This window comes from Toxorhynchites rutilus, chromosome 2 (assembly GCF_029784135.1).
Source record: "Toxorhynchites rutilus septentrionalis strain SRP chromosome 2, ASM2978413v1, whole genome shotgun sequence".
NCBI lineage: Eukaryota > Metazoa > Arthropoda > Insecta > Diptera > Culicidae > Toxorhynchites > Toxorhynchites rutilus.
The window spans coordinates 270,398,934-270,423,061 of NC_073745.1; the positions used below are offsets into that span (position 1 = coordinate 270,398,934).

The 24,128-nt window shown below is 35.6% G+C and overlaps 1 protein-coding gene across 1 annotated transcript in view; it reads left to right on the plus strand.

Moving 5' to 3' along the window:
* LOC129770295 (high affinity cAMP-specific and IBMX-insensitive 3',5'-cyclic phosphodiesterase 8) overlaps positions 1–24,128 on the plus strand; it is a 495,796-nt gene that overhangs the window by 434,025 nt on the left and 37,643 nt on the right. The window contains exons 6-10 of the mRNA XM_055773030.1: positions 7,591–7,647; positions 7,840–8,039; positions 17,487–17,546; positions 21,275–21,332; positions 21,635–21,733. Coding sequence (XP_055629005.1) covers positions 7,591–7,647; positions 7,840–8,039; positions 17,487–17,546; positions 21,275–21,332; positions 21,635–21,733 — 474 coding nt within the window. The remainder of the gene's footprint in view (positions 1–7,590; positions 7,648–7,839; positions 8,040–17,486; positions 17,547–21,274; positions 21,333–21,634; positions 21,734–24,128) is intronic.

The following is a 24,128-nucleotide window of genomic DNA, read 5'->3' on the forward strand; positions in this document are numbered from 1 at the left end:
TTCGGAAAACTATGACAATGATTTCTTGCTTACGTGAATGGCAGCATTATCCTGCTGGAAGATGAAGTTGTCGTCCATAATGTCTTCTGTAAATGGCACCAAAACACTGTCCAGTAGCTCTACATAGTTGTCGGAGTTCATCCTTGTCGAAATAGTGGCGATAGGAGTCTTCCCTTTTCTTGAAAACGCAGCCCACACCATGAGACTTCCACCACCAAAACTCCTGCTCAACTTCACTTCGGGATTTTTTCGTAGATCATGCCAATAATACGCGCAGCAGTCGGGACCATCAAGATTGAACTTTTTCTCGTCGGAAAAGATCACTTCATCCACATCCACTGCCTTCCAATCCGTGTGCTGTTTAGCGAAATCCAATCTTGCTTTAATGTGCCTTGGGGTGAGGTTTGGTTTCTTTGCCTTCTTCGTGTAAACCAGATGTCCAGATCCTCGCAAAATTTGGAAAACACGTCGTTTGGATATGGGAAGGTCCAGCTCTTGCTTTATTTCCGAAGCATTGAATTTTCCAGTCTCCCCAAGCTGAATGATGCGGTTCCGGTCGCGGTTTGAAATTTTGCAGTTACCTTTATTCTTCCTTCTGATGCCATATTTTGGGCCCTTCTTGAAAAAATTCCGGACCACTGTTTCTCTTCTATCGATCCTCTTTGCTATCTCCCGGTTGCTTAAACCAATATCCTTCAATTCGGTTATTAATCTCCGCTCAGTTTCGTCCAAGAACTTTCCTTTCGGCATCGTGCTTCAAATTCAATTGCGCTACTTCACTGCTTAGCTGATTGTGGTTAACTCGTTCTCACGTTACAACCTCACCAGGATGTGTTGAAAAATGGCCAAGATGTTTACATATTGGTGGGAAAATATTTAAAATGCCAGTTGCGCTTATGAGAATTTCGCACCATTATTTTAAAAATGTTTTATTAAAAAAATAAGTTTGCAACAACAAAGCTAGTACACATTTAGTCATTAGGAAATCACTACGTAAAAAAGGAATGGTTTTATCTACTATATATCTAGAATTTTCAGAAAACCCAGGTGCGCTAATAGGATTTTCCCCCACTGTATTACTCTGCTCGATTCACTTTATTATTAATAATTTTAACTTAGCTAACCTAAACTTATCTCTTTGCCTTGAAAAAGTATGTTTCTCATAAACGGATGATTATATTGACTTCTTGCTGCTCGCTGATGGTGGGATTGCTGAATGTGTGTGATGTGGTGTTATTTCAAATTTCACTGATATAGCAATTTTGGTGTCGGTATTAACGTAGGATCGTTTGTTGAGTCGATCGGTGAAGGATTCGCCAATAAACTGCCTACCTGAAGAGAATATAGTGAGAAATGATTCGGGAGTGAACGGGGCAGCTGCTAACCAATATATATATATATATATATATATATATATATATATATATATATATATATATATATATATATATATATATATATATATATATATATATATATATATATATATATATATAAATGGATTTCTGTCTGTCTGCCTGTCTATCTGATTCTTATGGACTCGGGCTGCCATATAAATGAAACACAAATTTCTGTATAACTCGAGAACTAATCAAGCATATGGAACCAAATTAAGCATATGGAGGTTTATGGTGCAATAAATGTTTCTACGATAATAATCAAGCTAATCAAGCACAATTTTGAATTGTGCTCTGAAGGAAAAGGGAAAATTCGGAAAATAAATTCCCATATGTTCTACAATTACATAGTGACAAGTGATGTTAGTCCATTTGATGTTTGCGCTAGCGAAATTGGTCTTTGTTCGCAACTGGAAATGGATTTTAATGTGATGAAACGCACTCCTATATCTTCTTCTATCAATACAAAAACAAAAGATCGCCGGATGTGTTGATAAGAGCAGAACTCGAGGAAGGAATTGTCCGATTCAGGGCTGTCTTTATTCTATCATATTTTCTGTATAAACCATTTATTCCATGTAACGAAGAAAAATGTTATTTGCAAGTGGTTAAAAAATATTGAACAAGAATTGTGTCTGAAAATAATCTGATATTATAATGATGAGTTTTGTTAGAAATACTAGGAATTTGATAGTAAAAGGAAAATTCAACGGAGTCGATTAGAAGATCAAACAATCAACATTGGACCCATGAACTTGCTCATAGTAAGAAAACGTTAATGTTTGAATGTATTGATAACAAAAAACAAGTTTTGGGCGGGACGAAGTTTGCCGGGTCAGCTAGTGAACAATTAAATAGGGAAAACTGAAAACTCTTGAATAAGACTTTCAAAAATTCAAATCCTAAATCTAAAAATCTAAAAATCTATGCATTCGGAAATCTAAAAATATAATGATACAAAATTCTAAGAATCTAAAAATTAAAAACTTAAAAAATTAAAAATCTTCAAAACTCTAAAACTGGAAGAAAATAATGGTCTATCTGAGAAACTGAAAATTTTGAAATCGAAAAATTGGAAAATTCGAAAATAAAAAACTCAAATAGCTGGAAAGCGAAAAATCAAAAATTAAAAAATCTAAAAATCAGAAAATTAAGAAAATTAAAAAGAATTGAAAAACCACTAAATCTGAAAGTTTAAATTCTGAGGTCTAAAATTTCAAAAGTCCGGAATCTGCCACCATAAATCTAAAATAACTCACGACGCGATTAATCACCACTATATCATCGGTTTGTTTTACTATAGAGGTGTTTTTCGGTTACCTTTTGTTGAAAATGTAAAATATTTACAGGCGGACCTGTTTTTATGCGATCCTTTTTTCCTTTCCTTTTTTGCGATTCCTCGATAAGGGGGTCTCATGGGTCGAGTGGAAGCAGGTTTGCCTGTAGTAATAATTTGCGACGTGATGGATTACGAAATATATATTTTACTGTAAAGGTGTTTCCTCGGTTACCTTCTAAGGTTGAGGTTTCCATCACTGCGAATCGAAAATTTTTAAGAATTTCATAGACCATGACGCGATGAATCATGAATATACATGCAGTTTAGAGTTAGCGTTTACAGAATCACATCACTTACCGCAGTGAATCCTGATTTTAAACCTATCCCACTAACAAATGGAAGGGATCATGATAAACGCTAGGGAACCACGCTATAGAGGCGACCCTTCTGGCCTTCGGGCGGCGAATATTATACTAACATTCCTTCCCTTCCCCTGGTGACTGTAAGGACGTGGCCGGCGTCGTTATTGACCAATTAAAGCTCGAATCACCGAAAATTGCACAACGAGAATGATGTGCTAGTCCCAAGCGTCATTCTGTGTGTTCTTTGTGCAATTTGATTGGTTCATGTCAATCACGGAGAACAACTACGAATTGTACAGTCTACCTAAGCTCAAGCTCAAAAACTGCAAATGAAAAAATGAACTAAAAACATCATCAACATCAGTTTTTGTTCGCGACCGACATCCCGAAAGAGGAGCAAGAATAGAAAAAGCAACTTTCCTTTTCCATCATTATCCTTTTTCCCATGCAAGCATCTCCTTCCTTCCACAATCACAACCACAACCGACACAATAACCCAATTCACAGTATAACATGAGTCAAACTCATACAACGAAACAGCACACGAGCAGATTCTTACCAAATATTTTTACCATTCCAATTTCAACTTTTAATCGTGTTAGACCGCGAAAATAAATACCGTGTTGTAGTATTTTATTCCAAGTGTTTTTCCATTCTCCACAAGCCACACCCAAACGGTTTGGTCTTTCATAAGACGTATCCAAATTCCATCCAGGTCTCCTTCAGCCGAAGGATTCGCCTTTCCTCAATGGTGTGATCCACCAGTTTTAAAGTTGACAAAAAATAAATAAAACCTGCGCGATCAAATTAAATTTCAGAAAACAGATTGTACGAAGTAAACAAATTATAATCAGCTTTGTGTCGTAAATCTCTTATTCCGGATATCTTCTAGAATTCTCATTAGCATGAAATCGACAAGAACTAGACATGTAGCAACGGAAATGGCTTACCATGCTTCCTACACAATTGTCCTTTTTCATTCGTGTTAATGTTGCGTGAATGTTACATTCGAATGAATATTACATTCGGACAAATGTCACATTCGGATGAACGATGTTCTGGCATTTGCGCTCGACGGTGAATGTGTTTCGGGTGAACGAGTTTTGAGTAAATGATATCCGGAGAAACGTTACAAATCCAGAAAACCAAGATAGAAGGTGAAGATTCTGATTGAATTCATGGCAACAGGAGTTACAGTAAGGCGGAATACGATTCTGAAGTGTCAATACCGACACTGATCAGGAGTGTGATCCGTCAGACTAATTTGAAGAGGTTTCGAATACGTTTGTGAAACTTCCAATATTAATATGGTTATGCAACTTCCTGATGTGGAGAGAGATGCAAGATTATTTTTTATGATAAATAAGTTTTTCTACTGACGATGTAACCTGAATTAATCAGATTTCTCCGACATTTTAAGACCAAGAATCTGTAGATAAAGATTACAGATTTTTTAGATTTCATACAGAATATACAGATTTTTCGAAGACCGTTCCAATAATAGTTACGGCTTGATGTTAATAATATTTTTTTCCCATCTCACCCATTTTTTTCATATAGTCTTCGTATGTGTTTAAATGAGAATCATTTGTTTTCGACATTCATATGTAGTATGATGTCCTACATTTTTATGCAAACGTCTGCGTTATCTATATAAATGGAACGCCAAATGTGCTGGTAAGCGCAAACCCCGAGTAATGGTACGATTTGAGCCTGGTTTATTTTGTTGCATTCGCCTCTGCCCGTAGAATTTTTTTTTGGAAAACTTTTGAACTCGAATGAAATTAATTATATGTTCCTTTTATTTTATGTAATTAAATTATATGTAATTACATCGTTGTTGGTTCAGTTGTATTTTGTGTTTGCGGAATTAAGCTGCGTGTTCCATTGGTTTGAAGCGAAAATGACAATTGATTCTCAGGCGGAATAACACGCTCTGAAAATGAACTTATGAATGAAAACTTACTTTTCTATTTGCAGGTGAATCAAAAATCAATCAAGAATCTTGAGCGAAAATTTTGTCTGAAAATAAATTTTTATTATAAGGACGAGTTTCGGTAGAGGTAATGGGAAATTTATAGTAAAACGGAAATTGGAAAAGATCAAAGATCAATCAATGATGAGTTCTGCGATTGAACTCACAAACGTTCGGTAGCTAAGAAAACGTGAATGTTCGGAAGAATTCATATTAAAAAATCAATTTTGAGCGGAACGAAGTTCGCCAGGTCAGCTAGTAGTAAATAAACAATATTGTTTATCTTGTTCTTACCATATCACACAGAATTTAAAAAACAAAAGTGCGCTCATACTCACGTGGAATTTCATTTCCTTTCTACGTTTTTAAATTTTAAAGAAAATATCTAAAAGAAGGATCAAGACGTTTTGATGCAGAAATACGTTTTCGAGAATATACGTTTTCAATATAAAAATTGTCAAATTTTGTGTGTTTTATGCTCAGACATTTTATGATTATTTCTTGATTCATGATGTCCTTGCACCAATAGATTTGGACACTTCCAATTGCAATGCAAATTTAAAATTTACATGCAGTTTAGAGTTAGCGTAATATGTTAAAATAGCGTTGAATATAGAGCTTCTAATTTTCCGTATATTTGTGTAGGCCACAAGGAATTTCCCTAACAAGGACGTGAAAATCGGTTCAGTCCGAATTAGAAAAATACATTGCGGCTAAACATTTATCGTAATTTTTCGCACAACTCAAGCCGAAAAGAAGAGATTAACCTTATCCAGGAAATATTGAAGCTCAAACCATTGAAAACGCTGAATTCGTCCGCAACAAAATGGCTTTATATTAATTTTATGCGTTGACAGTTTTCCATTTTTCGAATTGTTTCCATATTATGCTACCTTCTAATTCATTACCATTACCAATTCATTGCCATTAAATATTTGTGTGGCTTTACGTGAATACCGTCAACATCGTATAATCAATAATAACTTTGCCAATCAATGATACTGAAGCTAAAATTATGCTTCAAAATTGGACTTATATATTTGGACTTCATAGTTTAATATATTTTCAATACAGATTTTTTGAGACAAAACTAAAATAAAAAGATATTTCACCGCCTAGGTGTTGATTTGTACGTTAGATCGCCAATAGTATTTACATAAATTGGGGAAGCTGAATACGAATCTGGTAACCATTTTTTATTTGGGGCCGTCCATAAGGCACGTGATCAATTCTTTTCGGATTTTATGGCACCATCCCTCGCAGTATTTTGTACATACAAAAATATGTTGATGCCAAATGTCTTCAAATTTGAATTTTTCGAAAACGTTATGTGAAAAATCATCAGCTTTCAAAAAAATAAAATAAAAAATATATTGCGCCCTTGGTCCCGAAACTATTTTTTTTCTGTATAATAGTGGCTTTCGAAGCTTTCGGCTGGTCTTCACTTTACTTCCATTTCACAAAAATGCAGGAAGTGAGAATTGAACTTGTGACCATTAACGTGAGACCCGAGACAATGTAAACTATAAAAAACAAACACAATCAATAATTACAGAAAGAAAATCCAAAGTTTTCACAGATGCGATATTTTTTTCAGAGAGCTAATTTAATTTGATATGTCGATCATATGAATCGGTTTCAGAGAGCTAATTTAATTTGATATGTCGATTATATGAATCGGTTGAGTAGTTCGAAAGTTCTGAATTTGTAAAAAGTAATTTTTGGGAAAATTGAGAAAAAGCTGATTTTTCGGACCACCCTAAGATAAATGTGGGTACCCTAATGAAAAAATAAAAAAAAATCGAGTCTAACATTCTGCGAAAAGGAACAAAACTACCAATTTTCAGCGCGGAATGGCTGAATCTGTATATTATATTTATTGTTTTGCTTAAAATTCCTTCTTCGTTGAGTTCAAGTGCTATCATACCAACGTAAGCAAGCACCTAAACATATCTAAAACTTATCGTCTCGCAACTTCTCATACATCTTTTATAAATAGTGTAAATTACGTACCACCATCAATTTTACCATGTTGGTTGAATCTCTTCCCTTACACTGCAATTAAAAGATGTTAAACTCAATTGAATACGAAAACTGTTTCATTCCAATGTCAATGCCATCCTCAACCTATTGCATTTGTTGAAAGGATGGGGATGAATTAAGGGGTGGAGAAACGAGGGACCCAAAAGTTTTCGCGACGTAACCAGTTTCTAGATTTTCAATTTGTACCCCCTATATGTTCGTGGAAGTCACAATTCTACGTTCAAAGAATTCTGGGAAGACTTTATTTCAATTCCCTAATCGACAGAACTTGAGCAGTGATCTTTATTTCAGTCCTATGTGTGGCTGCTCGTAGCTTATCTATTCCGGAGATAAAACTCAATGTCCGGTAAAAGCTCCACAGAGTTTCATTTTTACATTTCAGCACAAATTATCAGAGCGAGAGCATCGCTCCCTCGAACTCTCCAAATGCAAGAACGCAAATACACTTCCGCATTGTCTCTATTCAGCGAGAAAATAATGCAATACACCACACCATATCCTAACCGATTGTCTCCTGTCCCTCTTTCTTTGCAGAGATTAATATCGGATTTAAAATTCCCCAACCTGTTGCCACCCAACCCATCGATAAAGGTAAGGCTTCCGTCGCGAAAAGCTTGCAAAGTACGGCGCACGTTTCCACGCCACGCGCCCAAATGGAAAACTCCCGGATAATGCCCTGCTAGAAGCGGAGCTCAGCCCGGGCAACAGCCGAGGATTAATAAACGGAGCTGTTGATTCTAATAATTGCTTTCATCCTTGCCTTCCTTGCGTGTTTTGTTCCAGATTTTAATAGCGTTCTGCAAAAATGATCCGGTGTTCGAAGCGCTCGTCAACGCCTGTCATCGGCTCAATTTCGAGCCTACCTTCGTCAAATCAGCGGATGCCGCACTGGAAGCGTTCCAGAATGTTAACAGCGGAGGCCACCACATCATCGTGGTGGATGCACGGCATCCCAGGATCATCGAGGCCGATGTTTTGGGGAGGTGAGTTACACTGTTGGCTCGCATTAGCAATTGGATTGACATAATATTATTCAAAACGCGTAAATCTCTTTCGATTTGCGATGCGACCATTAACACGTTGAGCCCCGGATTGTTCTTGCTGCGCTTTCCATTCAGTCCGCATCAAGAGCATTTGCACAATATCAGTGTTGGTCCTCGCTCCCAAAGATATTTATTGTATAGAAACAAAATAGTCAGAAATTCGATAAGAAAGAAGTCACATTTCGTAAAACACCCGAAAACAAACAATGCTCTTTGTTATTTCCTTATTCTGTAACTGTCAGCCCCAATGATTAACGGTTTTCTAACGAAGAACTCAATGTCGTCCCCTAGGGACCGACACATGTTAATGTGTTACTTATTTATCAAAGGGGAAATTCTTCAAACAACAATTTCTCTGAATTGGTCCTATTATGGTTATAGGAATCAAATAATAGCTGGTTGATAATGCTAATTGGATTTGCTATTGAATCAGTTGGAAAAAATAGTGTTAATACACAAAATATTTGAAAAAAAAACAGAAAGAATTCGATTTTTTTTTCTTTCCGATATTTTTGTTCACTACATGTACAAACACCAAAATTTATTCGTAAAATATTCCAAAACTTAACAGTTTAGGCTTTAACTCTCGGCCGTGGTAACTATGCAAGGAATCGACTCAAACTTCAGAGAACATAATCCTTACATGTTTACCATTGATAAAATAAATAAAAATATTGAAACAATTGAACAAAAATGATGGCAATACAGTAGAAACCCGATTATCCGCCGCGGTTGATCCGCGAAAGCGAGTTCTTTAGCAATTTTATGAACATTTCCTAAATTTGTCAATAAGTGGTAGGTTCCCTTTTTTTTGTTTTTTTTTTCATTTCCTGTCATTTTTGATTTTCCATTTTATTGTTTTTAAAAAAAAATAACTTTTTCCCCTTTTTTCCAATTTTTTTTAAAATATTCATAACTTTTTAACTAATGGACTGATTCAGATGCTCGACATATCAAATTGAAGTGAATGGCTTAGCCTTCTTTGAAAAAATGTTACATCCGTGAATGAATTGTTTTCGTAATTTTTGGTTGTATTTGTTTTTTATAGTTTTCTTGGTCTTGGGACCAAGGGTGGTATATTTTTTTATATTTTTCTTGAAAGCTGAGGATTTTTTACATAACATATCTAAAATCAGAGAGACGTTATTTTTTGTTCTTGAGTTATAATTTTTCGAAATTAACCGATGATCCAAAAAATCTCTTTCCCCCCTTTCTCCAAAAAACACTTTTTTTAAAATGTCATAACTTTTTTTTCTATGATCGATCTACCAATTTGAAGCCAATGAATCTTTGAAAAAATACCACACATGCGTAAAAATGGGGTTCTAGTCACATTGATGCAGTCCAGTCACATAAGAATATTCAACGGAAGTTGGAAACATGCTAACTTTGGAAAATCATAACTCAAAAACAAAAAAAAACACCTCCCTGATATTTAGATATGTTATGTGAAAAACCTCAGCTTTCAAAAAAACATATAAAAATATGTAGCGTCCTTGATCTCGAGACCATGTAAACCATAAAAAACCAATACAATCAATAATAACGACAACAAAATTAATTTTTTTTGAAACTGCAGTATTTTTTGACATAGGACTATGTCTTTTATTTCTATATATAGGAGTCACTCTACGAAAAATGTAACGATTCATTAAGAGTTTTCAAACGCATATTACTCAAAATCATTATTGCGACATATGTTGTGTTATATACCATTAGACAGGAAATTTATCCAGCAATGTTCTTGCCTCAAACATGAAGATAGTAAAAAAAAGTTAACAATTTGGAGATTAGAATGGGTATGTTTTACCTTTCGATTGCACTAACCACTCGCTTTCCTTCCCGACTTAACGAGCAATCTTTTTGCATAAATTCGGGCGTTAGCTTACAATATGAGTTGATGCGTTTAATGAATTTTTCTTCATTTACCAATAATAGGCGTTTATCAGTTATTGTATTGTATGTTGTCCAATCAATTCGTGCTAAATTCACGTTCCTATCATGTAGGTCTTGCTACTAACAATTTATGTAATTTTGGTCCAGGATGTCATAATATCGAGCATGTTGTTTGGTTATGTAAAAAATGCAATAATTGGATTCAACTGGCAACTTCTAATTCAGCGATCGAGAGGGTATTCTCACGCATATCAGTTTATGATAGCTTGAGTAGTCGCGGTCTTAATACCATGCTCCCTATATATGTCTTCCTAAGAAACCCACTTCACTTCCTCGTGCACATGCCCATTCTTCTTTCCGTTTCCTATACATAAGCAAATCTTAGCACCCAATGAAATCAATTCACTACAGCAGCAACACTAACTTCCCTAGAGAGCACTCATGGCCATAGAAAATACTCAATATACATCACCGGGCTATAAAGTTATTACAAACAATGAAAATGCTATTTTTATCTATAATATATTTCTGTAGTCATAGATTTATTTGACTTAGACTCAGATGTATGTAGATCTTAACTATTTAGACTTGTGTTTAAAAATCATGCATGATGACTCTTGGTCTTCTTCTATATAATTGAATAAACAGAAGAAAAGGGTAGTAATGGCTTTAACGGTATTTTTTGTGTACATTTTTGAACAGAATGTGGTTCAGGATTCTACCACGTTATCTAATCTAACCCGTTAAAGGATACAAGTTCATACATGAAACGGTTTTTTATTCTGAGCTTCCATTTGATGTATCAAAAAAGAAAAAAAAAATACAGATCTTGAACAACGAAAAAACTCGATTCAAATGCAATTACTGCACGCAATCACAGTCCTATGTCAAGATCCCGTCCGTGCCCCTAGGCCAAGACCCATCCACTTTTTTTAAGAAAAAAAGTCACAGGAAGGTTGTGTCCGAGACACGACCGCATAGTTGACGTAGGATTATGTTAGACCTTTCTGTTGATTTTGGATATGTTTGATGAATTACATCGTTGAACTCCTTGATAATGATTTGGTGGCTCTGAAAAGGGCCGTTTTGTTTTGTTGTTGGGTATGGTTTGTTCACTCCACCAGTGTTTACCGAGTGATGATGACAGAAGGATGGTAAACAGTCGTTGGGTGGTACGTATCAGACACAACATACCGAAATGGAACGAGATATGATGAAAACCGCCCTCTGCGATCCTAGACGAGATGCCTCCTGTATTATGTATGGATGAAATAAAGAAAGAAAAAAACGCACGAATGTAATATAAGGCAATTTCCAATACCGAACACATTTATCAATTTTTCTCATCGGTAAAAACATGTTACTTTAATATAGAGAAAACATATTTGAAATGGAAACGCTGTTTTGACGTAGGATTACGTCTTTCGGGAACATAATGGGGTACAAATTGAAAATCCAAAATCGAGCACATTGTGAAAATTGTCCAATTTCAATCGCTTATTGCTCAGTCATTTCATAATGGATTGATTATATTTTTGCGTCAATCGATTTTGGCACTCTATAACAATTATTTATATTGAAGAAAATAATACATGTCATGAAACTAACTATAGAACAATTGAAAAATCTCAACCCCTATCCTAACGGAAATACCCACTGCTGATTGGTCGAAATTGACGACACATGCGGCGGTTTACTAACAGAGACATCAAAACCAAGCTGCCTGGGGGAAACCGGCATTGAAAATACATAAAAGTAGGGGAACCTTCTGCTTCCACCGAAATATATTCCCTAACAGAGACATCAAAACCAAGCTGCCTAGGGGAAATCGGCACTGCAAATGAATGAAAGTAGAGGAAGCTTTTGTTCCTACCGAAATGTGCTCCCTAACAGAGACATCAAAACAATGTAGCCTGGGGAAAATCGGCATTGTAAATACATGAAAGTAGGGGAAGCTTTTGTTACCACCGAAAAGTGTTCCCTAACAGAGACATCAAAACCAAGGTGCCCGGGTGAACTCGGCATTGCAAATATATGCACGTTGGGGGCATTTTTATATTACAAGTAAGGTGAGTGATACGATTAATTCTTGCAAATGAAATTTCAATTTGGAACTTTAATGTTGGTTGCTTCGTGAAATTTCATATCAATGACCGATCGTGTATCGTGAAAATTTTTGCACAAGTGTAGGTGTAAAATTGTATATGGTAGCAGTTGTGTTAAAAATGACTTTATATGTGGAACGATTTATTTCAATTATCATAAATAAAAACCCAGGTGTGTTCCCACTCGAGAACGGGTCGTTCGGTTTAAGCTGTCTGTTTTGTTGTTTTCATTTTCTCCCAAGGAAAGTTTATGCGGCGAGAAAAATTGGAAAAGTGAAGAAATATTAGAAAAAGTTATTTCCCATATGCTCTACATATAGTATAGTATGGGTGTTGTTAGACCAATTGAAATTGGCATTGGTTTGAATAAATACTCAGAAAGTAAAAATTATAAAAGAAAATTACCTTTTCCATTTCAAATATGTTTTCTCTATATTAAAGTAACAGGTTTTTACTGATGAGAAAAATTGATAATTGTGTTCGGTATTGGTAATTATCTTATATCACATTGGCGATTTTTTTTTTTCTTTATTTTATCCATAAATAACACAGGAGGCATCTCGTCTAGGATCATAAAGGGCGATTTTCATCATATCTCGTTCCACTTCGATATCTTTTATCTGATACGCACCATCCAACGACTGTTTACCATCCTTCTATCATCATCACTCGGTAAACACTGGAGGAGTGAACAAACAATATCGAACAACCAAACAAAAAGGCCCTTTTCAGGCCCTAATGGAATCCTACGTCAACTATGCGGTCGTGTCTCGGACACAACCCTCCTGTCATTTTTTCTTTTATAATTTTTACTTTCTGAGTGTTTATTCAACCCGATGTAAATTCTAATTGAACTAACAACACCTAATACTATATGTAGAGCATATGAGATATCAATTTTTCTAATATTTCTTCACTTTTCCAATTTTTCGCGTCGTATGAACTTTCCTTGGGTGAAAATGAACACAACAAAACAGACAGCTTCAACCAAACGACCCGTTCTCGAGCGGAACAACACGTTGGTTTTCATTTATGAAAATTGAAATAAATCATTTCATATATCAAGTCATTTTTAACACAACTGCTTCTTCTTCTTCTTCTTCTTCAATGGCACTAACGTTCCTAGAGGAACTTCATTTTTATTAGTACTTAGTTGAGATTTCTATGCCAAATAACACGCCTTGAATGCATTCTGAGTGGCAAGTTCTAGAATACGCGTGATCACAGTGCAAGTCGGAGGAAATTTCTTTGACGAAAAATTCCCCCGACCAGAACGGGAATCGAACCCGAACACCCGGCATGTTAGTTATGACGCTAACCACTCGGCCAAGGGAGCACATAAACACAACTGCTACCATATACAATTTTACACTTACACTTGTGCTAAATTTTCCACAATACACGATCGGTCATTAATATGAAATTTCACGAAGCAACCAACATTAAAGTGCCGAATTTAAATTTTATTTATAAAAATAAATATAAAAATGCCCCCGACTTGCATATATTTGCAATGCCGATTTCTCCCCGAAAGCTTGGTTTTGATGTCTCTGTTAGGGAACACTTTTCGGTGAGAACAAAATCTCCCCCTACTTTTATGTATTTGCAAAGCCGATTTTCCCCAGGAAGGTTGGTTTTGATGTCTCTGTTAGGGACCCGCCGCATGTGTCGTCAATTCCGACCAATCAGAAGTGGGTGTCACCGTTAGGTTAGGGGTTGAGATGTTTCAATTGTTCAATAGTTAGTTTCATGAAATAAATTATTTTCTTCAATATAAAAAATTGTTATGGAGTGCCGAAATCGATTGACGCAAAAATTTCATCAATCCATCATGAAATGACTGAGCAATAAGCGTTTGAAATTGGACAGTTTTCATGATGTTCTCGATTTAGGATTTTCAATTTGTACCCCAATATGTTCCCGAAAGACGTAATCCTACGTCAAAAGACCAGCTAATTCGCTTTAATTTGATATGTCGAACATCTGAATCGATCCAGTAGTTCAATAGAAATGATTTTTTAGGGGGGAAAAGTTGATTTTTTGGACTACTCTAAAATGGAAATGGGAAACTTAATAAACAAAATTAAAAAATACGGGTCTGATATTTTGCGATGAGGAACAAAACTACCACTTTTCACGAAAATATGAGAACCACTATATTGGTTTGGCATGGAATGGCTGTGTGTATACATGCACCTACTGTTTCAATAATGATTCGAACAAATTTGGACAAAAAACGCTTGAATCAATTCCATTTAGCATGATATATGCGAGTGACCACTTTTTTACTTCATGAAAAAAAAAGATTTTTCAAGTATTTTTTAATGATTAAAAATGTAATATTTTAATTTTTTGTAGTGAAAGTCGTTTGCTATATTGAACAACAATAAGTTTAGCTTCAATATGATTCGAAAAACGGGATTGAAGCGGTATGTGGACGCTGGAAATGAACATATTCCTTAGGGTGACCACTATGCCCCGCTTTCCATAAACTTACAATTAATTAATGCAAACTTTTATTTTTCATCAAATACACATTTTATTTTATTGAAAAAACTGAATGATCTTATACAGTAAATTCTTAACAGAACGCTTACAGTGAAAAATTTATCAATTTGCTTGATACAGTTTACAGTTTATACAGTATTTGCCAACAGTGAAAAACTTATCAACGAATTTAAACAAAATGTTCTGCCGGCGCTCTAAAATCGCGGTGTTTTCACATGAAAATGACTCCCAAATAATTATCAGACATTTTAAGCAGCCCTAAAAACATTGCAGATACCTTTAGAAGTCTTTGGTTAAACAAAATATTGAAATAATATTCCAAGTGCAGCAAAAAAAATTGTGGATAGCAATGATGTAAACTCAATCTTTATGCGTTCATTCTATGCACAAACAAAATTGCACTTTAGTTGTAAAGGGTTAATGCTACAACCATGGATGCCAGGTGATTTTTCCAGATGTCATCACCCGGTACAATAAAATTTATTCAAATGTCTTCACAATCATATTGAATGAAGCTAAAATTCATAACTTTATTTTGAACAATGTTTGATAGATTCTACAATGTTTATTCTAATTTATATTGCTGTATAGCGCGTTTTATTAAACGTTCCTTGAGGTTTTCAAGTTTTTTTTTTCATTAAATATAAGCAAAGTATATGTCGCGCAACTGCGAACTCAAACTTATGAGTTTCTAAATGATAGTTGACTTGATAAACCGTTCATTAAGTGAATATTGCCCCATTTCTTCCACCAAAACGGAGCTGTGAAAAGTTTTCTATTAGGGTGGGTTTTAAGCTACAAAGATTAAAATGCAAAGAAATATAATGGATAGCTCTCATGCGTCGAAAAAAAATATATAAATAACTTTATTTATATATTTGAAATTTGAAGTTTTGGTGAAGTTTTGGTTGTACCTCAAACCATATCCATAAAATGAAAACCTTCGATTTGTGAAGTGGTCGTGAAAAAAGCGAGTAAATGGCACCGAGACAAAAATCTCCATTGATTACTAAGGACAAAAGTAAACTGATAAAAATCCAAGGAATCACAATGAGATAAAAGCCTCACTTTTTTCGGCTACATTTTCAGTCAAGAGTACAATAGTAGGAATTTAATGGAAATAATATCTCCCAAAAATCCACATATACATACACACATACATACACTATCACACTGAATGTCTTCACATGCTTCATAATGTATTAAAAATGCCTTCACAAAATCAAATGTCTTCACAGTAAGTCAAATGTTTTCAAAATGAAGACATGTCTTCAAATCTGGCATCTCTGGCTACAAACCACATTTTCTTCTATTTTGCCCCTTTTCTCCGACATATTTCAAAAGCAAACGCCTTCCTTTAGGCAACCCAATGTTGCAATTTTGTAGACAACATCACCGTAATGATTTGATTCAACGCTTTCTCAGTGCTTTCACTTTACATGTGCACTCTAATTTTATGTACAGTTCGTAATTTACACTACAAAAAATTAGAGAAACCAAAAATTTGTTTTTTGGCTGGGGAATAAGTTCATAGCGGAGCTTTTATTTAAACAAAAAACTATAATTATGTCAATAAGTTAATCAATTATATATTCGCCGCAGTTCCGCCAATTCATGACTGGTTTGGCGACCGTTCTCCTTCAAAAGTGATTTGAGACGTTCTTCATCGAAGTCAGAAGGGGCGTGTCATCGACATCAAAGTCGCCATTTTTTAACTTTGCAAAACATTTCCGTGATGTATACCTTCTCCACACACGACGCAAATGTCCCGGGCTGCTTCGGTAGTGTCGCAAGTATAGATTTTTGCCTCCTGGGTATTCAATTTTTAAGCCTCAAAACTAAAAATTATAAAAAAATCAAAAAAATTAAAAATTAAATAACTCAAAAGTACAATTAACATAGTTTTGTGGATATAGATATGGGGTACAGACTAGGGGGGCGTTGCTGATTAATGGTCAGCTGCATCCCAATAGGAAGTATCCCGTGTCGGGCACAGGTACAGATCATTGAAGACAGCAACATCACAATTACGAAAACACTTGTAATACTAACCTCGAGCCAACCGCGAGTAATCGGTTACATATTACTAATATAGTTGTAAGCAAACATTGTCGAAATATTGAACTCCCGGCCCCGTTAGGCTGACGCCATATGAGCCTTAATAAAAATATATATTTTGGATAAAAATATTTTTGTGGAGCAGAAAGATTTCTATCGAATGAATACATACCCTTTGCCAAACAGAAAACAAATCGCTGTAAGATGAAAGAAATGTAAAAACGCTATGAATTTATTCCGCAACCCAGTGATTGTTTTTTAAAGGTGCAACTTCTTGTTAAGTGTAATTCGAGATAAATTTTTTATTCTTTTATTTTACATTTGAAAGCGATATTTGTGGAATAGATAAAAAATATCGGGGAGGAATAAAAATATTTGTTTTTTAAATTTGTCTACTAAAGGCAACATTTTTGTAACCAAACCAACAAGAGTATCCAATTATTCCTATCATCCAATCTGCATTCGCTTCATAGAACATGCCGGTATAAAACATATAGAAACGCTCAAAATTTATTATTCGTTCATTAACTTATTAAGTGGAACGAAATTGCTCAAATAATGGAAATTCTATATGGATAATGTAGTTGAAGTGCACAAAATTCCTCTAAAAGTAATGCAATTGTGATTTCACCACATGAATCTATTTTGTTTCTCAAGCAATATATTTGGAAAGTGTTTGTCGAATAAACCAGAATGCAAACTTCCGTTTTCCATAGTAGAAGAATTTAATTGACCCTTGCTTATAGCACCCGGTTCTGCTGAAAATAATAACAATTCAAACAACTGACATTTTTTTTCTGAATGTCGTTCTTCCCAACAGGTCGATACGAAACTCCAAAGGAAGTCAGCACACAACAATGGTGGCAGTGGTTAAGAAAAGGTAAGCGGATATTGCACAAAAACTATTTTTAGGAATTTTCCACGCCGTGTATTGACGATTAGAACGGGACACTGAATTCTTAGACGATTATATCGAACGAATGGTTGAGGCGAGAATATCATATCATATTTCTTCCGACCACCAAGCACTGGAAGAAAGCTGTTGCTTTCAAAATCCAGATAACATTCCCTCGTTATCTCGTTATCTCAAACGATTTATTATATTAGAAAATTTGAACATTTACTTTAAGTATAGCATACATGAATTTAGGTATGGAATAGCCAAAAAAGACGGGTGGGTAATGTCGGGGACATAACCGGAGTGACGTAGGACTATACAAAGGGGACAACTTTTGTTAAATATATATTTTAAATATATTGTTTTATTTTCTTCTCCTACGTGAATACCTACCTATCTACCAGAAAAATGGATTAGTTTACTGTTTACTCTTTATGAATATGTTGATGGTTCTGAAAAGAACCTTTGGTGTTGTGTTTTCGTTATCACTCGATATTCCCATCTTGTTCGGTTAAACCTTCCTGTTTAGCTATTGCGTTTGCCACTCGCCACAGCTTTCACAGTTGGAAAATTTCTTCCCATCCAGCTTGTGACATGTTGTTCAGTAAATTACATTTAATGCGACGTGCCGGAGAAACACTTTGCCACTCACTGAAACTAATTGTTGCCTTGATGAGCGCCGAACCGAAGCTGCTCTGTTCTTGATGCGGGTTTTCTGATTGTCGTGATTGTCGTTGGCTTTGCAAGCCAACTCGAGCACTCCGACGGCCGAAACTCTATAGTCGCTGTTAGGTAGACTGGTGCTCCGGCACCAATCCGTTCGGCCTAGTTACCCTTGCGGAGCAATCACTGAATACGACCAACAGGGAACTGGAGACCTGCACGGTTCGAGTGAGACTTTGTCTTTCCCTTAACTTGTCCTCCTTTGTTACGTCCACGATGCCGATGCCGTACAACCACACGGGTTTACGGTTTGAAAGAAAATAAGATATTTTGTTGGGGTCCGCGTGTTTTATACTCTAGCGGTACACACTCACAGGATAGAGACAAATCGGCAGACTCAGCCAGAGGGGCGAGTCCAACGAGACGAACGAATGAGCGTTAAAAGGGAGCGATGGCAAAAAAATACATTCATTACGATTTGTTCGCTCGTTGGATTCACATGCAGGCTAAAAAGGGTCCTTTTCAAGATCACAAAATTATCTTCAATCTAAAGAGTTTATTGTTTTGTTATCACTCGATATCCCCATCTTGTTCGGCTATACCTTCCTGTTTAGCGATTTGTTGCCACTCGCCACAGCTTTCACAGTTGGAAAATTTCTTCCCATCCAGCTTTGTGACATGTTGTACAGTAAATTACATTCAATGCGACGTGCCGAAGCGCCACTCAGTGTTGCATTGGAGGCGATTTTAATTTTTTTTTTTTTTAACATTTGCGATGACAGTGGTACAGTGTCGACTTTCAATGTGGGGTCATAATTTGGATCTCTATGTTTACAAAAATGTCCAACTAAATAAGTCGCATTACATGTCCGTCCAATTAGCTAAATGTAAAACTAATTTTAAATTACTGTACTTTCAATCTGGAAACAATTTAAGAATTGATGAAAATTGAATAATCAGGAAAGTCCCCAACTATCAATAAGCTCAGAACAACTGCCAAATTCACATACTTATCAGATCCTGGCAAACAAATTATGAAAACATCAATTTGTGTTTTATTATTATTTTGGATAATGTTTTAGAAAGCATTGAACTTTATTTCCTAAACTCTTTTTTGGAAGGTTTAATGTCCCTGAAAAGCGCCTTGTTTTATGGAATGGTTCCAATTTAGACAACTTAGTACTCGTGGTTTTGAAAAAAACCATTTCGAACGCCCTCGATGCCGCCTTGTTCTGGATTTGCCACCAAAGCAGTTTGCATAAAGAACAAACTTTTTTCTTCTGCTACCTGATGCCGTTTTGCGATTGCGTTTGCCACTCGCCACTCGCTGCAACTGCCTGTTGTCTTGATGTCCACCGAACCGAATGTGTACTGTTCCGAATGAGGGTTTTCTTATCGTCGCGAGCAGCTTTGCCAGCTAACTCGATCACTTCAGCGGCCGAAACTATATAACGCCGGCTAGGTGGACTGGTGCACTGGTACTAACGCGCTCGGCCTAGCTACCCTTGCGGGGAACTCCAGATCAACACGGTTCGAGCGGGATTTTGCCTTTCCCTTCACTTTTCCTCCTTTACCATGTCCAGACATGGCTGCTTGGGTTGGTTTGTTGATGTGTTGTGATGCGAACCGATGTGGTGTACGGTTTGAATGAGAATGATCGTTACGGAAGGAAGGAAGATCTTGTATTATAGAGACTTTAAACTTTTGCAGTTCATTCGTCTCTAGCCTTGAGAAAGGCCCTTTGAAAACTCTACTCTATTTACTCCAGCGCTACCACCTCCACCCTCTTGCCTTGAGAAAGGCACACGATCCCTCGCCGTCCAGCTCGTCCAGCAACGATGTTGTCCAGTCGGTGTCCACACAAAGAATGATCGTTACGGCAGCGGAGCGGGGATTTTTAAGCTGACTGGCTGGCTCGAGAATTACGCATGTGTGAGACTGCGACCAATGTTTCGTTCATTTTTTTCTTTTTCCTTTCCAATCGTGCTTCATTCTATTTCGCTGCTGCTCTGGTTGCCCGTTTTGGTCGGTACGATTTGAGGAGCACAAAATGGACCAATCAAAAATGGGCACATAGTGCATTTTGACAATGCTTGATATTTCACAATTATTCAATTATTTATCTCAAGAAAAATGAAATGTTATTCGTTATGATTGATGCGTAGATATATTTCCTATCAATTGATGCAAAACTCTTTGCGATCTATTGAGAAATGCTCGAGTTATAAGCGTTCCAAATCTTGCATTTTTTCCTACTTGTTCAGTGCCTAGATTTCCATTTCACCCCCTATATCTTCCGGTTAGACGTAGTCCTACGTCAAAAAACTTCTCCAAAAAAATTGGCTCGCTTATTTAAAAAATATATTTGCCAATATCCAATTTTCGAGTTGCAATGCAAAATGTAGCATAAATATTCGGATTTCAGAAACTATTAATTCATTTTTTAAAATTTGCAATCAGGCGCGACTGTAATTTCTCTCAACTCAACCATTATGAACGTTGTCAGCTTTAACCAAATCGGAAATCCAACAACACACAAATTGCGGTGACTTTTCATTATGTTCTGACAACGTCATGCGAATCGACAGTTCCCCTATAATTACCAGGAACAAATTCCCAAACGAGATTCGATCCGTGTCGCCTCCTCTCTTGCAGTGTGTTGGTTAATGGAATTTCACACCGTCCCTTGACCTTTTCGGAGATTTAGGAGATGGATGGAATGGAAACAAAATGGGGAATAAACTTTCAGATCCCTTTCGTGACATAGCTGCGATCTGATAGATTTTAGGAGGCTGCACGTAGTGATTCGCTAGGATGAATCATGAAATTAGAGGCAAGGAAGGATGGTATCAAGTTGACAAATTCTTCATGGATAGAAGGAAAAGCGTGGCGTGATCAATTGAGAGCTAGAAGATTTAGATGAATCAAGATGAATTTAACGTTTCGAGATTTCATTGATACCTTCCTTTAGTGGTTTGAAATACATAAAGATATAAGTGGCGAGAAATAACCTATTGTGTATATTTGCTCTATCACTCCAATTTCAGTGTTTTCGAACGGGACGATACGGCTGTGATTTCTCTGCTGGACGTCGGCTATAACAGGGTGAGTAACGTCGATGAAAGAAATTACAATGTATATCCTGCCTTCATAGTACTCTCAATCAAGCTCCGGCAGATCGAAACATGTGACATTTTCCTTCACCAGATAGCAAAATCATGATTAAATTCCATCAATCACCTCTCGAGGGATACGATGAAATGAGAAATCAATTTAGCAAAACGGAATTGTACCAATCATTCTCAGCCGCTGTCGGGGCTGCTGAATTCTTGGAGAGGTTTATAAAATTAGATTTCTTTTTTTTTTCCTTTCTTGTTTCCCCCCGCTACGACCGGCCGTTGCAACAGTGCATAATCGAGTCACCACATGTGTCCATCTGCTCGTCGGAATTGCGACAGATCCAGCACTCGCTAGTCCGACCTCAGAACGTGATATCGACACAACAGGTAAGTCTAGTGTGTTATCATCTTTATCATTATCTAGGAGGGGTGGGAGTTTCTATAAGTTCATCCGACACGACAGAGGAAAATGATTAGTTGACTGGATCGACGGATGATGTTGTATTTGCTTGAAAGGCTGCGAACAATGTCTATCACCTGTGTAATCAAGATTGTTATAATATAACCAGTAGAGACAGCAGAGGACTTTATTCAAATGTCTGTCAAAATATTCTTGAATTTCAATCAAAATGTATACCGTTTTGTCTCAAATTCCGAACATTTAAGCTTTGTTGGCCATTAACACGTTAAGCCCAACGTCGGTCCCTGGGGACTGACACTGAAATGTCCGTCTTTTTTGCGCCGATCTCACCGGACTGACACCAGACCTCTCGTTCGGATAGTGTCGCCCTTGGAACGGCAACACCAAAGTTACAAAATGATATTTAGAAAAGCCCACTATCGTTTCGCTGGGACCGACACGGGCGAGACGAACAGTTCATTATCGGTCCCCTATTTCAGTCGGGGCTCAACGTGTAAAACAGTGTCTCATTACTCAAAATGGTCCTTTTTCGCGAAATTAATTTGATTTTAGGATACAATAGAGTCTTCTTTTCCATTTGACTTCAAAAAAATTGATTTACAAATATATTTTCATGGTGAAAAACTAAGAAGAACTAACATTTGTTTGAACTAAGAATTCACATTTGTCTCAAATTCCGAACACCATTTATGTCATTGATTCATATTCCGAACACTTTTGTCTCAAACTCCGAACAGCCAATAAGCATTTGTTTAGAAAATTCATAACTTTTGAACACGCAAGAAAATTGGATTTTGTTTTCTTAATTATCGATTGTGCTCGTCTTTTCTAGTTTACATGGTTTCGGGACCAAGGGCGCTATATATTTTCACATTTTTTCTTGAAAGCTGAGGATTTTTTAAATAATATATCCAAAAATCAGAGGTGTGTCTTTCATCGTTTTTGACTTAGTGTTTTTCAAATTTAACATGATTTTCGTTCGATATTCCTATGCGACTAGACGAGATCTATGCGAATAGGATTCCATTTTTTTAGCAAATTGAATATTTTCTCATTGATTTCAATTTAATATGTCGTTTATGCAAATATGTTAGGTAGTTCAAAGGTTATGAATTTTTGAAAAATGTCATTTTTGGAAAAAAAAAAAAAAAAAAGGGGAAACATGATTTTTAGACCATAGATTAACTTTGAAAAATTATAATTCAAAAACAAAAATAAAACATTTCTAATTGTTGGATATGTTGTGTAAAAAATTCTCAGCTTTTAAGAAAAAACACGTTTTCATGGTCCCGAGACCATGAAAACTATAAAAAAACAAATACGTATTATGAAAATAAAATTTAAATTTGAGTAATTCCAAATGAAATCGACAAATGACAAAACATGAGTATTTTTGATTCGAATGAAAGTGTGTATTCCGTTTGGGTTAGAGGGAATATAAGTTTTCCACAGCAATTGTGAATTTTTTGACTCAAGCGTAACTTTTGAAAAGGAAGTATCGATTTGAGTAAGAGAAATCTTTGATAATTTATATCTCAAAAACTATGAGTCGTACCGAAATAGTGTCTTAGAAAGAGTTATAGAGTATTGATGGTTGAATATGAAAAAAATGTACACTAAGAAAAAAAATCAGTACTTTTTTTTATTTACAAAATAAAAATTCAATTTGCAATATCCAAAATACACATTTTTTTTTTTTAAACTTTTTCATACAAAATAGAAGTCATACAGAAAATTTAAAAAATGGGCCCAAGATGGTAAAACTATTTTTGACGAACTTTGTGGAACATCGAATTTTTAGGAATGGTGTGATTTAAAACAAAAAAGGTTATTATACTTCTCCTTCTAAATGTGGCCATTCTCGAAATATTTAAAAAAATATTTCTAATTTATTGTCTTTTTTATGGTAAATAACCCCTTTTAATTTGTTTGTCGTGTTATACCGTCATGTTCATGAAATTTTATGAATTTGCTTATAATTTCCAACAATTTTCCAAATACATCATCATGGTTTATTTTTTGACTCAAGCGTAACATTTGAAAAGGGCTATCGATTTGAGTAAGAGAAATCTTTGATAATTTATATCTCAAAAAATATGAGTCGTACCGAAATAGTGTGTTTGAAAGAGTTATAGAGTATTGTTGGCTTAATTTGAAAAACATATACACTAAGAAGAAAAATTAGTACTCTTTTTTTTCTCTATAAAATAAAATTTTAATTTGCGATATCAAAAAATATGTTTTTTTTAAATATTTTTTTCAATTTTTTCATATAAAATAGAAATCATGTAGAAAATTCAAAAAAAGGGCCCAAGATAGTAATACTATTTTTGACGAAATTTGTGAAACATCGATTTTTTA